We start from the raw sequence: 14149 nt of genomic DNA, 5'->3' as shown, positions 1-14149 counted from the left end.
GAGCCTGGTTTCGTCGCCTACAAAAGCGTCAAACGCGGAACAGCACGCCGCAGACCAGCGAGATGCCTTATGCCCAGAGCTAAGCGCTGCCTTTTATGTTTTAGGTAAGCTTGATTTTGACTCAATATGTTAGCGTGAGCCTACGGGTTTGCATTTCGCTGGTCTGCCTATTAGTGTTCTTTGCTTTAAAAACTGTGATATGGCGGGAGAAAACGAATATATTGCATGTATGAATTCTTCGCCTGCAGGGGGTCTCAGTCTAAAGTGCTCTGATTGCGAAAACAGATACCACACTGGGAAGTGCTCTGGCGTTACGAAAAAGTCCCTGCAGGCAATGACGGCAGAGAACGTCAATGCGTGGAATAGTAACACGTGCAAACTTCCTATTTCCCGTCAGTATGAAATGTCCGATGAGCGCGGCCCCGCAGAAGGGGAGAGGGCAACTTCGAGTGGCTCCCTCGAGCTGAATGTAGATAAGTTGCTGCCCACAAACGAAGCTATCTATAAGAAACTAACAGACATCCTAAACAGGATGGAAAGCGTTGAAAAATCTCTAGAAAAACAAAGCAGGAAAGACGATGAAATCATGACGAAGCTAGATGCGCATGGGAAAACTGTCGAAGCAATTGATGCATCGATGAGCACCCTGTCAGGGAAGTGCGATGAACTTCTTAAACGACTGGATGAGCAGTGCGCTACAATCAAGGAGCTGACAAAGAGGACGGGTCAACTAGAAGCTAAAGTGGCCGAGCAGGACCTGCAAATCAGGGAACTAAAGATAGCAGTGGATAATGCGGAGCAGTACTCCCGGCGCAAAAATATCGAAATTCATGGAATCGCCCAACGACCAAACGAGAATATGTTAGAAGTTGTAAAGAACTTGGCTGATAAACTCGAGCTGCCGCAACTTGCCCCTGAGGACGTTGAGGCTGCTCACCGCCTAGGGGCGAGGGAAGGAAAAACAGCGCCAATCCTGGTGAGGTTCGTGGAAAGGAGAACACGGGACCACTGGATGACAAAACGCGTGACCTTACGGAATGAAAAAATTTATATTAACGAAAATCTAACAAAAACACTGAAAAACTTGCTGTGGGCTACTAAGGAATGCGCAAAAGCAAAGTCATATAAGTTTGTGTGGGTGCGAAACGGTAAAATCTTTGTGAGACAAAAAGAACGCGCCGGTGCTCTTCGCATCGAATGCGAAGGAGACTTAGCTAAGATAACATAGAAATGGAAAGCACATTCGTCACCATTCAAGAATGGGAGAGTCTTATCGCACACTTGTTAGCAGAAAACCATAATAGCGATCGAAAACTGAGTCTGATACACGTGAATGTTAGAAGTTTACGCAAACACTGGGACGAACTATTGGTTCTGCTATCTGGAAAGCTGTCGTCCCTGGACGTATTGATACTAAGTGAAATAAACATCGAAGAGGAAGCATGTGTGGAATATAGTTTGGTTGGTTTTCATTCGTACTGTCTTTGTCGGGAAAGAAAAAAGGGAGGAGGTTTGCTGATGTTTCTAAATGATAGCTGTTTGTCGGAACGAATTAACGTTTCCCTTGACCATGCAGAACTCTGCGCAATTTCTGTTCACAAGGCATCTATTTCTTATATTGTATGCGCAGTTTATCGACCGCCCAATTCTAATTTAAAAATGTTCTGTGAGGAACTCTCACCATTATTGCGCCATTTTGATAACAACCAGCATATCATACTGGCTGGTGACTTTAACACAGATGTCTTAAACGAGAATAAGTATGGGGTTTCAAACTATTTAGACACGCTTTCCTCCTTCGGGCTGGAGAACGTGATACGCGATTACACAAGTTAGGAATATTATGGCAGTACAATAACTAAGTCATGCATTGATCACATAGTTATAAGAATTAGTAATGCAACATTAGTGCCGGCGGTAATTAAACAAAAGGTAGCTGATCATTACTTAGTAGCACAAGCAATATTGGGTGAAAGTCTAAAAAATGAAATGTCAAACCAGAGGGTCTTTAAAACCATTTTAGATAACAAAAAGGTATACCATTTTATCAGTATGTATGACTGGAATTCATTATTAATACATGACCACGTTATTGCTTACGACTTACTCGTTGATAAATTTAAAGAGATATATAAAATATCTGTCAGAAATGTAAAATTGAAGCAAAGAAAACACGAAAATGTCTGGATTAATGAAAAGATTTTAGAACTATCCCATTTGAAAGACAGGTTATGGCATAGATGTAAACAAAATCCGGGTAATACCACTTTAAAAACCAAATATCGTGTGCTAAGAAATAAGTTAACTGCTAAAATTAGATTAGCCAAAAGAAATCATTATACTAGCAAATTTAGTTCTGCGAAAAACCCAAGGAAAACATGGGACCTCGTGAATGAGTTGATGGGTAGGAAAAGAAAAACTAACACTGACGATGCAATTAGAAAGAATTTTCCAGCATTAGATAACTACACGGAATTAGCCGAATTTTTCAACAACAGTTTCATTAGTACCGTACAAGCCCTAAGGCAAAAGATAGCGGTGCATGTAAATGATGAACCGGCTGACCAAATTGACTGTGTAAATTCAGCACATCTACCAGAAATAAATGAGTACGATCTGATGAACATTATTAATTCAATGTCAATAACGAAAGTGCCTGGGATAGACCAAATTCGCATTAGGGATTTGCGCTACAATTTTTCAAGTGTAAAACTGGTCCTCCTCGCTATAATTAACGGATGCCTGACAACAGGAAAAATACCGGAAGGACTAAAATTGTCAGTAGTGAGACCGCTATACGAAAAGGGTAGTAAGAAAGAATTAGGAAACTATAGGCCGATATCGATATTACCAACAATTGCTCGCATTCTCGAAGAATGGGTACAAATATGTATGAATGACTTCTGTGAGAGATTTTCGTTATTGAACGACGGGCAATACGGTTTCAGGCAACAAAGGAGCACTATTTCATTACTTGAAGTTTTCTCGGACTGTGTTAATGAAACGCTTGAAAATAATAAAGTAGCCCTTGCCTTGTTTTTGGACTTATCCAAGGCATTTGATACAATTGATCACGCACTCCTCCTATCAAAACTCAATAAGCATGGTTTCAGGGGCCCGTTTCAGAAATTCTTCACTGACTACTTTACAAACAGGTTTCAGATGGTTAAAATTGGAAGCAGCACTAGTACAAAACTCAGAGTCGATTGCGGCGTGCCACAGGGTAGCACACTAGGTCCGTTATTGTTTAATATATATGTCAATGATCTAGGGTTATTACAACTACGATCTAGAATGTTTCAGTACGCGGATGATACCGTTCTATTCCTACCGCATGACAACTATAACCAGGCGGTTCCGCTGCTTCAAAGCGATATAGATGTATTAGTTAACTGGTTCTCAAGTAATCTCATTTCTGTGAACGTCAATAAAACTAAATTAGTTTGTTTTCGTAATCCCCATAAACAAATCACTCTAGTACCAAACATATATCTTCACCTTCATGATCATGCTCAACACATTTGTACGTGTAGACCATTACCTTATGACTCCTCGGTTAAATATTTGGGGTTAATATTTGACCAACATCTCCTTTGGAACCAACAAATCGAATATATTATTAAGAGAATGCGGGTGGTATCGGCGTACCTTTACAAGCTAAAAAGTGTATGTTCTGTAAACTTGCGGAGAACTATTTTCAGATCGCTAGGAGAATCTGTTATACGGTATGGGATTACGATATATGGGAATTGTTCAGAGTACAAAAAACAGGGAATTGATAGAGTCATAAAATATAGTGTAAACTATATTTCTTACGGGTCAGTGTTCGATAAACTAGACATTGAAGAAAAAATGCGCGCGTTAGAAGTATTGTCGTTTAATCAGTTTCATAAATATGTGATAATAACAGGTAATTATTATAGTAGAACATTTAAACAAGAGGTAAAAAAAAGAAACTTGCGGCGTACAGATAGGTTCAAGGTCCCTAAGATACAAACAAACTATGGAAAAAAGTTAAAACGACACTATGTCCCTTCGATGTTCAACTGTTTGCCAGAATCTTTACTGAACTTGTCATCCTTTCGTGCGGTAAAACGAAATGTAAAAGAATGGTGCCTCACGCTCGCGCAATAATAATTAAATAATTACTTAGCGCGTATTCGTTGCCCAAATGCCTACATTGCTGTTGTTTGTTTGTTTTGTTTCTCCAGTGTTCAATGTGTCACGGTATTTTGTTGGCTGCCTGGTCCCACATACAAGCATCTTTGCTTTCGTGGGCCAGCACGCTTACACCTGTATTTTTTCAAAGCTAATAAAGATATTATTATATTATTATTATCTCCTGAAGACCCACGTCCAGGAGTTCTCTTTTGTGTACGCTGATGGGGCGTGGATTGCACCTCGAAGGCGGTGCGTTACCGGTTTCAATCCGATGCAGCAGGATGTCTGTTTTCCTGGTCGCTCCGTGAACATCAGAGAGAACGGCCGCAGGACGTCCTCCAGCTGTCTCTTCTGGATGTCAGGGCCCGGACACTTCTGTAGGTATCCGATATTTCGGATGGTAGGGCAGCTGCAGGCGTTGTGAAATGGGCTGGGAGGGTTGGGCCAGTGATGCAGTTCTCTCGTCTGGTGAACGGAGTCACGTCCGCCTGGTTTCCCAGACGATAGCCGCCACCAGGGAAGTCGAGCGCCATGCTTACGCATGCGATAAAATCTCGACTCGAGATCACGGGTATGGCGAGTCCCGGGAGATACAGAAAGCGCTGACGCCGTTTCTTCTCATTAAATGAAATTTTAAGCCTTGCGGCTCCGTCCGCCGATATTGTTGACTCGGAAACTAACCGCAGAGGTGTGCCTGCCGAACGAAAGGTTATTTTCTTTATTTTTGAACGGTTCATAGGCAGCGTCCCCTATAAGCGGGATAGCAGCCCCGGTATCCAAAAGCGCGGCAGAAGGAAAACCGAGCAAAGTGATAGTCATGCGTGGCTCTATCATTTTGCTGTTAGGCTGAATTCTACATTCCGATGGAACAAGTGACGCTGCGTGCGAGATCCCGGCTGTGATAGTGGCCATCGGCGGCTCTGCAGTGGGGCTCATTGCCGCCAGCCGTAACAGTTTCCCGATTGGGATGCCAGGTGACGTTGCGGATTTTCACGGCCCATAGGCGCGCGAGGGTTGACCGGATTTCCACAATCCCTCCGCTCACTTCCAGTCCTTCCGCAATTTGTTTCGTTCAGTCTCGGGTTTGTATTTGGGCACTCTCTTTGGAAGTGGCCGCGCTGTCCACAGTTGTGGCATTGGTCGGAATACCTGCTTGAGTCGCCGGCACCAGGGCGCTCTTCGGACGTCCTGTAGTGGCCCCGCATTAAACCAAACCTGGAGCGCATCCGGCTGCTTTGATTGGGCACTCTGTGCCAGTCTCGTGGAGGTCTTAGCGCCGGAATTGCCTCGGGGCCCTGCCAAGCACATGCGGGTTCGAGAGAGTTTGCGGCCAAAGTCGGTGGGAGATGGCTCTTCTGAGCGAGGTAGATCTCCTCTGTGCTGCGGGCCTGCCGGGCTAGCTTTTCAATGGTCTCAAAGGTTCGGCCGTGTAGGTACACGTGGTACTTTGGGTGACATTGTCTGAGGACCCGAGCTATAATCTCCGACTCGAAGGCAGTAGGTTGTGCCCTTCGTGTGAGTTCCTGCAATGCGCGAACATACTGAACCAGGCTTTCGTTTGGATGTTGCGTTCGAAACTCGAGTTCTTTTAAATAATATCGGTAACTCGTAACTAGGTGGCAGGAACTTTGCTCGGAATTGCCGCTCGAACTCCGCTAGGCTGGTGAACGTAGGTTGTAGCCTTAACCAGCACGCAGCGCTAGACTCCAGAGCGAGAGGGAGTATTCTGCTTATCACGAGGGATTCCGAGGCGCTTGAGGCGGCATTGTAGTCGTCGAGCTCACCCAGAAAGTCGGCGATTGACTTCCCCTCGTTGTAGCTAGTGTACACCGGCACCGTCAACTGGGGACTCAGCTCCGGCTCACGTGACTGCTGCACGGCGAGACGCTGTGGGACCGCATCACACATGGCTGCCACCTTCAGTAGCGATTCGGCCTGCGCATCCGCCGTGCCTGCTCCGGGATCCACGCTTGCTCCAGGCTTTTCGCCATCCTTCGTCTCGGACCGTAGTGTGGGAGACATGGCGGAAAAAAAAAAAACAGAAACGCCAAGCAGACAAGAAAACGTGTGCGGCAACAGGCGGTATACTCCACTCAAGAAAAATAAACACGCCCTCAGAGCGATAAACACGCCCCCGCGTGACTAAGCAATGTTTTGAGGCTCCAGTTCAATGAGTACTAGCGCTGTCGCGAATATCACCACTACTTGGAAAAGAAACATCGCGGTTCAAAAAAACTTACCAAGAGAAGAAACCCAGCCCCTTGTCGTTCCGACAGAAGGGCAGCAAAAGCACGTTGGGCGCCATGTGGTAGGGTTGCCTTGCTGCATGCCCATCCGGGAGGAACAACACGAAGCCGGGGTTAACATAACGAGAAACTACATTTATTAGAGTAACAGGAATGGGTTGTTACTATCAACGTAAAACATTGCCGGAGCATTCGAACTGCACGCCTCCGTGACCCACGGTCCGTCTCCCCCCTTCTGTCGGCGTGTGCCCTCTTTTGTACGCTTCTACGCCTGTCCCACGTGCGCTGTTGCGCGCCCCATATGTTCTCCAGTTTGGGCGGCCGGCAGTGGCCTCTGTCCGTGGTGGCAGACTCTCGCTCCCACAATTTTTAAACATCCTAATTGTGACAGGCATGTCACAAAACAATTATTCCGCCAAAAACAAAATTTTTAACAGCAATATTTATTGCGCGACACCGATTTTAGTTTGCGGCTATTTCGTCCGCTTTAAATCGCGCGCCAGAAAGTTATATGTCACGTAGTGGCTGCTATACGTCACGGAGTGACGTATAACAGCCACTCCGCGCGCGTCCAAAGAGCGGGAGATTCAAATTCGGAGAAGTTGTGACTCCGACTAAATTGCGTCCTGTGGCGTAAATATTGCTACAAAAAAAAAGAAGGTTTTTTCGCGGAAGGTCGGTTTTGTGACATGCTTGTCCCAAATAGGCTGTTTAAAAAAACACGTTTTTTTTTTGCAGTCACCCTTTAAGCTGAGGTTAGAAACTCCTCCTTCAGCGCGAGCTCGATGGCTTCAGTAGTGCTTTGGTTCCGTGTGCCTGCGTGTTCGCAAATGCTTTAGAAATGGCAGAGAACACCCACTGAAGGCGGAGCTTCTAGCATCATATTAAGGATGAATATAGTATAGGTCTTTCACTGACATTTAAAAATTACCAATGAACTCGGTATTTGTCCATTATGAAAAAAGAGAATTACAGTTCCGAATTAACAAAGGCCGAGTACGGTCGTTTGAAAGGTGACCTCAGGGTGCGACGTTCAGCTGGCACTGAATAGTACCGTGTCTTAAAACGCACAATACGAGAAATACGTCATAGGGTGAAAGCACGGAATTAACTTTTTGCCCATTAAAACTGTGTCTTTCATAAACAAATATTTTTCACAGAAAATGCTTCAGCGTTAGACAACTAACTTTGTGTTCGGCGTGATGAAAATAAAAATATCGGAAGGCAAAATATTAATAAAAAAACTCCTCCCTTAAAAAAAAAAATATATCACTCTACAAAATAACAGGCTTTTAATCTGGTTGTGTAAACAAGCGAACAACACACAAATATCACGAGATACAAACCACAAACGTTCAGCGAATAGAAGTTTAAGCGGTAACTAAAAAGTTCACCCTTAAGCAACTGGCGGGAAATGTCACTGCCCGTAAATAAAATGGCGCCTGCTTGGGGGACGTTAACCTTCTCAAGAGTGTATTTTAGGAAATAAATTTCAGCAGTATTAATAAAAAAAAAACATTTTTTGTAAAAAAAAAAAAAAAAAAAAAAGCTTTTGCTGGCGGTTTGCTTTTACGGTTGTTTCTAATTTTATTTATAATCGTCTCGGATATTTTTTTTCTTTTTACTGCTTACCGAAAAAGAGCAGAGGCTCACTCAGGCATTGCGTATTTTTTTTCTGCCTCACCCCCCCCTCCCTTTTCCTCGCGATTGCTATAAAAAAACAATACTAATAATAATTGCGCGACGACCACACCACGTGATACGTTGAGGCAGCTGCAGCTGTTCTGCTTATTCGATGATCTGACGATCGCGATCCACTGACATTGCGCCGATCGTGAGTCATACGGTGATCTGATATTGATAGGACATTGCGTTGATTTAGCACAAATACGCTGTTGACGAATAAATTGTTTTAAAGTCGTGATGCTTTTTTTCGCCAAATTTAGCGGGGAAACTAAATCGGTATATAAGTCAAGGACGTCAATTTTTCCAATAAATTGGGCGGGAAACTTGAATTTGTCTGTAGGTCCCGTGGCGTCAGCTCACGTGACATCAATTTTCCCTCCAAATTTAGCGGGAAACCGAATTATTGCATAGGTGATGGGACGTAAATTTGTTCGCCAAGTTTAGCGGGAAACTGAATTTGTGCATAGGTCAGGTGACGTTAATTGTTCAGAGAAATTTAGCGTGGAACTTGAATTTTACTGTATGTTCCGTGAGGTCGAGTTTCGTGGTCAAATTTAGCGAGAAAATTGAATTTGTGCGTGAGTCACGCGACATCAGTTCTTTCGCTAAATTTAGCGTGGAAACTGGTTTTGTCTGTAGGTAAGGTGACATCAATTTTCCCGCCAAATTTAGCGAGGAAACTGAATTGGGGCAAAGGTCACGTGACATCAGTTTTTCTTGCCCCTGGATAGGTTCGGGTGGGGCGGTGGACACAGACCCGCGCGGAAACAGATGGCGTTTTCTGTCACACCGTCACGAATTCGGGGAATGGGCCACTAAGAACTGTCGCTGTAAAAGATAAATAAAGCTGGGCAAGGCACCCACGTTTCCTCCCACCCTGCTCTTTGGAGTGGCTGTGTTCAATTGATGGAACAGCTTCGAGAACGCGAGAACTGCTTACTCAAATACAAAATGTCCACTTTGTTCGTTCTTCGTTTTGTGTGTTTTCTAGCTTCAGGCAGTCACATTTTGTTAAAAATATTTGTAACAGCAATAGCTGTTAGTCGAACACTTCGTGGTTTGGCGCCGTCGACCGCGCTCCTTATCGACCCAGGCAATTTTCGGCACTCCGCCAAAAATATTCCACGAGCCGCTGATAATAATATAAAAAGCAAGCAGGACAACGTGCATGGTCATTCGTGGGAGCAACATAACATGCCTGGTTAGTAATAGAGTCCCCGCCGGGTAGTCTGGTAATGCTCTGGGACAGGTGCCCATGTGACCAATCGTTAGCACGAGCAACAATTCTCGGGACATAGGCAGATAAAACTGCCTTAGGATTTTCCGATGCATTCTGTATCAGAAATCAAGGGGAAAGCAAGTGCGTTAGTACACCTTCAATGTACCTGACAAATATAGAGTTTTGTATTCTAAACGAGCTACCAGAAAAATAGTATAAATAGTGTGTGTTTGTTTCAGTAAACCTTCATTTGAGAGTGCACTTCGTCTTGCCTGTCTCCTTGTTCCTGTTTATTCGGCGCTTTTCGTTTAGCACCTGTGACTATTTGGACTGAACTGACGTACGAAAACTCGCTCCCCGCTTACGCAGACAGCTGAAATGCTCTCTACTTAGTGCACACTCATTGGTTCCCAAACTTTATTGGGCAAGGGATCGAACTATAGGGGGCGCTTTATCGAGCTTGTTGTTCTCGCAGCCCGGTGTTTACTAACGCAGCATACCCCAGAAGTTTACCCTCGTCTAGCACGCTTTAGGAACGAGCGCTTAGTTCTAATCAGTGCTTTGGTCACGCGAGGAGCGGCCTTCGAATCATCATGTTCTTTTTCTCGGATCAAAAACAGACAAGAAAATACGTTTTTTTTCCCTCACAGCTGATGCGTACCGCTAGAGGCGTGACTGTTCGATCTCCTCCTCGATAGACTTTTCGTCCGGTGTGTTACACGGTTTAATACGAAACGCTTAAGCGGATTCCTGGGTGACACTCGTCTTTTTACCGCGTTCATTCAGTCCATCTGCTCGAAAATGAAACCTCCACGATTCCGACGACTCACCTCAGCTTTCGCTGTGTTTCACCTTACGGGTTGCGTAAGTGTTTACAATGTTTGATCCTCGTGATTAACTCGTTTCAAGTGACGTTTTACCCACCCGAATTATCGCCGGACGCCATGTTGATGAACCTTCGTCGTGTCTTTCTATGCACAAGGGCAATGTTTCTCAGCTCGGTGGAGTTTTTTTGCGTCATAATCAACTGCGTCTGCCAGAGTAGTCGGTGACACAGGGAAGCATCGCCTGGTAGTCGATGTGTTCACATACCGGTCAATATTCGAGTTTAAGACGAGCCTGCCTTCGAGAAGACGACCCGTCCGCGGCCATAAGACATTAGTAGGCGCTGCCGGGGCAAATCCGAGATCAATTAGGTCAGAAGAGGCTTGGAGGTATACAACGCAAATACGCAGCCGATTGTACCTACTGAGTGTTGTCGCCAACGGGGCCACACGCCAAGTTTCAGAGCTTCACCGGCACCAAAAATGACGGCAATAACTAAGCATCTGTGTGTAAACAAATGGCGAAAAGGGTTGACTCTGCTCATCAAGCACTGCGAAACGCAGATTGGCGAAAGTGAAAAAGCGTTTTGTGGAACAGCCCTGTTAAATATTTATTGAGGAATCGCTGCTGCAGGCATTGTGCTTTCGGCTTTAAAAGATGACATCAGGTGGGGCGAGCGCGAAGGAGAGGAAAATGTCGGTCTGAGAAAACGGACTTTTCTTTAAGCTGATAGCCGTGTATTCCGTCAAACAACCTCAGCGCCACCAAGAAAATAGTCTAACTAAAGGTGCGCTTCAAAGGAGCAACAACCCCTACTCTGTAAAACACAACAGTGTAGAAAAAACGGATAAAGACTCGCAGTTTTCTTGTCACAAATTATCTTTTGTCGTCTGTTGTTGTTTTTTTGGTATTTTTTTCATAATTTTAACTTAAAAATATATTTTTTTTTCGTTTTTGTTTTTCTTTTTGTACAATGTCTAAATTTATGTTGTCCACCCTGGTAGAAAAACAGTTTATGTTCTTAAAAATAACAAAGTTAAAAAAAAACCTAAAATGCGGGCTTTTGTTCTAGAAGTTTCTGAAAAAAACAGTTTCTGTTCCTGGAAATGAAAATTTTGTAAAAAAAGAAGAAAAAAAAAGAAGCTGGTTTTTTTTAGGAAGTTAGTGAAAAAAGAAATCAATCTGTTTTTCTTCTTTTCATGTTGCGAAAAACGTTTTACAGCGAACTGTGTCGCCGGCATTAACATCGCTATTTATAATCCAAATAAACATAAACGCAAGAAGATACGATATAAAGAACTCACAAACACAAAGAGAACAACACACAAAAAACAGCAACACGACAGCCAAACCCGTCATCACCCTCTGAGCATACCACATTCGCCCGGTCGCTATATAATACGGCGGCCTTATTTTTTAATTCAACTTGGCCGGTGACTGCGACATTTGCAGCAAAAACACGTAGAGGCTGACCGAATATTACTCCTACTTAATATTTATTTTTGAAATTTCCACAATGAATAGTTTATATCTCTTACTCCATCACCTCTATTAAAGCCGCAGAAGATTAATTAACTAAAACACATAAAAAAATATTGCAATTAATTTGACGAATTACGTTAAAATGCACAATTGATTCGGATTTATATTAGAGGCTTTAGAATATATCAATATTAATTTATTATTCCATTTGCGTGACGATTATCGTCCCATCTATCGTCCTCCAAGCCCCAAAACACACAGGGAAGAGACGACTGCCTTGATGTAACCGCCATACCCTCTTTTTATAAAAATATGTTCGATCTAAAATTAAAGTTTATACCCGTATATTGCCGTAAATAAAAGGCACTAACGAAGAATGGCGACGGGTTACGAATAAAACACCAAAAAAAAATCATTCTCACAATCTTGTTTGTGTGGCATAGCGTACTCGTCTATCAATCCATTGTAAAGCGCGAACGCTAAATTTTTTGTCATGTGAGTCCCCCTTTTTATTTTGATAAAGTCGGGGTCTGCGCATTCCCATTACTTATGCGACTGATCTCCACTCCCTTTTGAAATTTGAAAATATCACGAAAGGTTCTCGTTTGAAACATTGGGGTAGTTCAAACGGTTCTACCCCTGGTGCCGCCGCGAACACGGAGGAGATTTCGTGCCTTTTTCACGCGCCACCAGCGCTGCACGTGTATTGATGAAATGAAGGAACGGGACCAACCTCCTTCACTCCGTTGGCAACGAGGAGCAACATACGTTTTTCCTCCTTTCCTCCTCCCTTTTTGTTTTTTAGAGTGAAGCGGTAGTTGTTGTGTATGTTGTAGATTGCGTTGTAGGTCCTATGGTGTCTTTTCGTCGACGTTGACAAATACTTGAAAGAGATATGCCGAGCCCACGGGAGTCGAATCTAGGTACGGTGCGTGGTAAGCGACGTTAAGACAGAGCTACGCCACGGCGTTAACAACCAGCCTGATACCCAGGGGTTTTATAGTACCCGATGCCCGCTGCACGCGCACTCTTGAAAAAAAATATAGCCGACATCAAAATTCCGTCGTAGCACTCAATGCCAATAGCTTGTGCAGGGAGACACGCTTTCACGTGGTCCGAAATAAAATAGAAAGAAAAGGCGTTCTGAAGAAAATGATCAAACGCTTATGCCAAATGACTTTGCCGTGATGTGTCGCAGCTATCGCTGCTACTGTACTCTAGATTAACACATGGCTGCAACATTTCATTGTACTATCGGTTCGAATGAAATGTAATGTTCCATATGACCATCATAGTGCGCCTCTTTTTAAAAGCCTGAGTCTGATGCTTGTAATGTGTCTCTATCAATATCGACTGTGTATAACCTATAAATCACACGTAGAAAAAAATGCTCATAAATTTCTGGAACTTGTGTCCCTAACACCAAGAGTGGCCGCATATCCCACTCGTAACAAGGAGTACTGGATGCTACAAAAATACAAAACAACATATGGCGAGCAAATGACATCATGTACACTACCTAGACTACTTAACCTTCTCCACACCGAAAACATGCACCCTCTTACCATGTCATTTAAAGACCTTCGAGCATTCTTTTCTTCTAATATGAGTGTGTAGGAAATGTATGATATTTACCTTTAGGACAATACTTACATAAATGTATTACCTTACTTTGTTGATTTGAACTGTGCTTTGCGTGTACGTATTCTTTTTCTGTGAACATTCTTTTACATGAATTTTTGTCTTTTTTCGTTTTGTTTTCTGTGCCACTGCTGCCAAATGTAAGGATGGGGGGCCGAGGACTTGTCAAGCTGCACCATGCTGCTTTTTTTCCTCGGTCTCCCTCCGTCCTACTTTTGACGGAAGATAAAACATATTATTATTATTATTATTATTATTATTATTATTAACAACATCGCGCATGACCGTCGACACATACTTGTGCCTCCTAGAGGAAGTGGAAAGTGATAAAATCGCGGGGTGGAGAGTAAGGCGCTGCTAGGTTGTGTGTCCTACTCGTGTGTGCTTGACCCTCGAACAGCACAACTCAAGCTTCGACGATGCGCCTGTGATGCGCTTGAAGTTCCCTATCACAGCCACTTTCGTTGGCATCGCCACGAGCCACGCGAGAAGCTCGCCGCTCGCTGCAGGAGCTTAGCTGGAGCAAGCCGCTAGAGCGAGCGCGCCTTGCGCTCGCGTCCATGGAGCATAACCGCGGCGCCACGCCCCCCTAACCTATGCAGCTTGATTTTTTTTTACGCGTTTTTTATTACGCTCTGTTTTGCAGGATACGCGCTCCTGGCCTTTCCCGAGGACATCTGCGTGGTTCTAAGAACTGACGTCAATCCAGCTCCACAGGACTTCCGTACACGAACGAGCTCCTTTAAACTTCTATTTCGGGCTTCTCAACCCGGGGTGATCATTCAGTGAGCACGCTGAACGAGATCCTGGCTGCCTTCAAAGTGTGGTTTCTTAATAGGAACTTTTAGCAAACCGTTACTGTGTTTCGCGTACCGTAATACTGGAACCT

The 14149-nt window shown here is 43.9% G+C and overlaps 1 protein-coding gene across 1 annotated transcript; it reads left to right on the top strand.

Moving 5' to 3' along the window:
• Window positions 1–334: 334 nt before the first annotated feature.
• Window positions 335–1102, top strand: LOC121838117 (the record flags this gene model as incomplete). The annotated part of the gene is made up of 1 exon (XM_042294187.1): window positions 335–1102. A coding segment is annotated over exon 1 (768 nt), but the record flags the coding sequence as incomplete, so codon positions are not given.
• Window positions 1103–14149: the final 13047 nt, after the last annotated feature.

The sequence above is a fragment of the Ixodes scapularis genome, unplaced genomic scaffold (assembly GCF_016920785.2).
Source record: "Ixodes scapularis isolate PalLabHiFi unplaced genomic scaffold, ASM1692078v2 PGA_scaffold5__190_contigs__length_132052651, whole genome shotgun sequence".
NCBI classification, from domain to species: domain Eukaryota; kingdom Metazoa; phylum Arthropoda; class Arachnida; order Ixodida; family Ixodidae; genus Ixodes; species Ixodes scapularis.
Note: the sequence above shows the minus strand (reverse complement) of the source record. Positions and strands in the feature narration are given on the sequence as shown.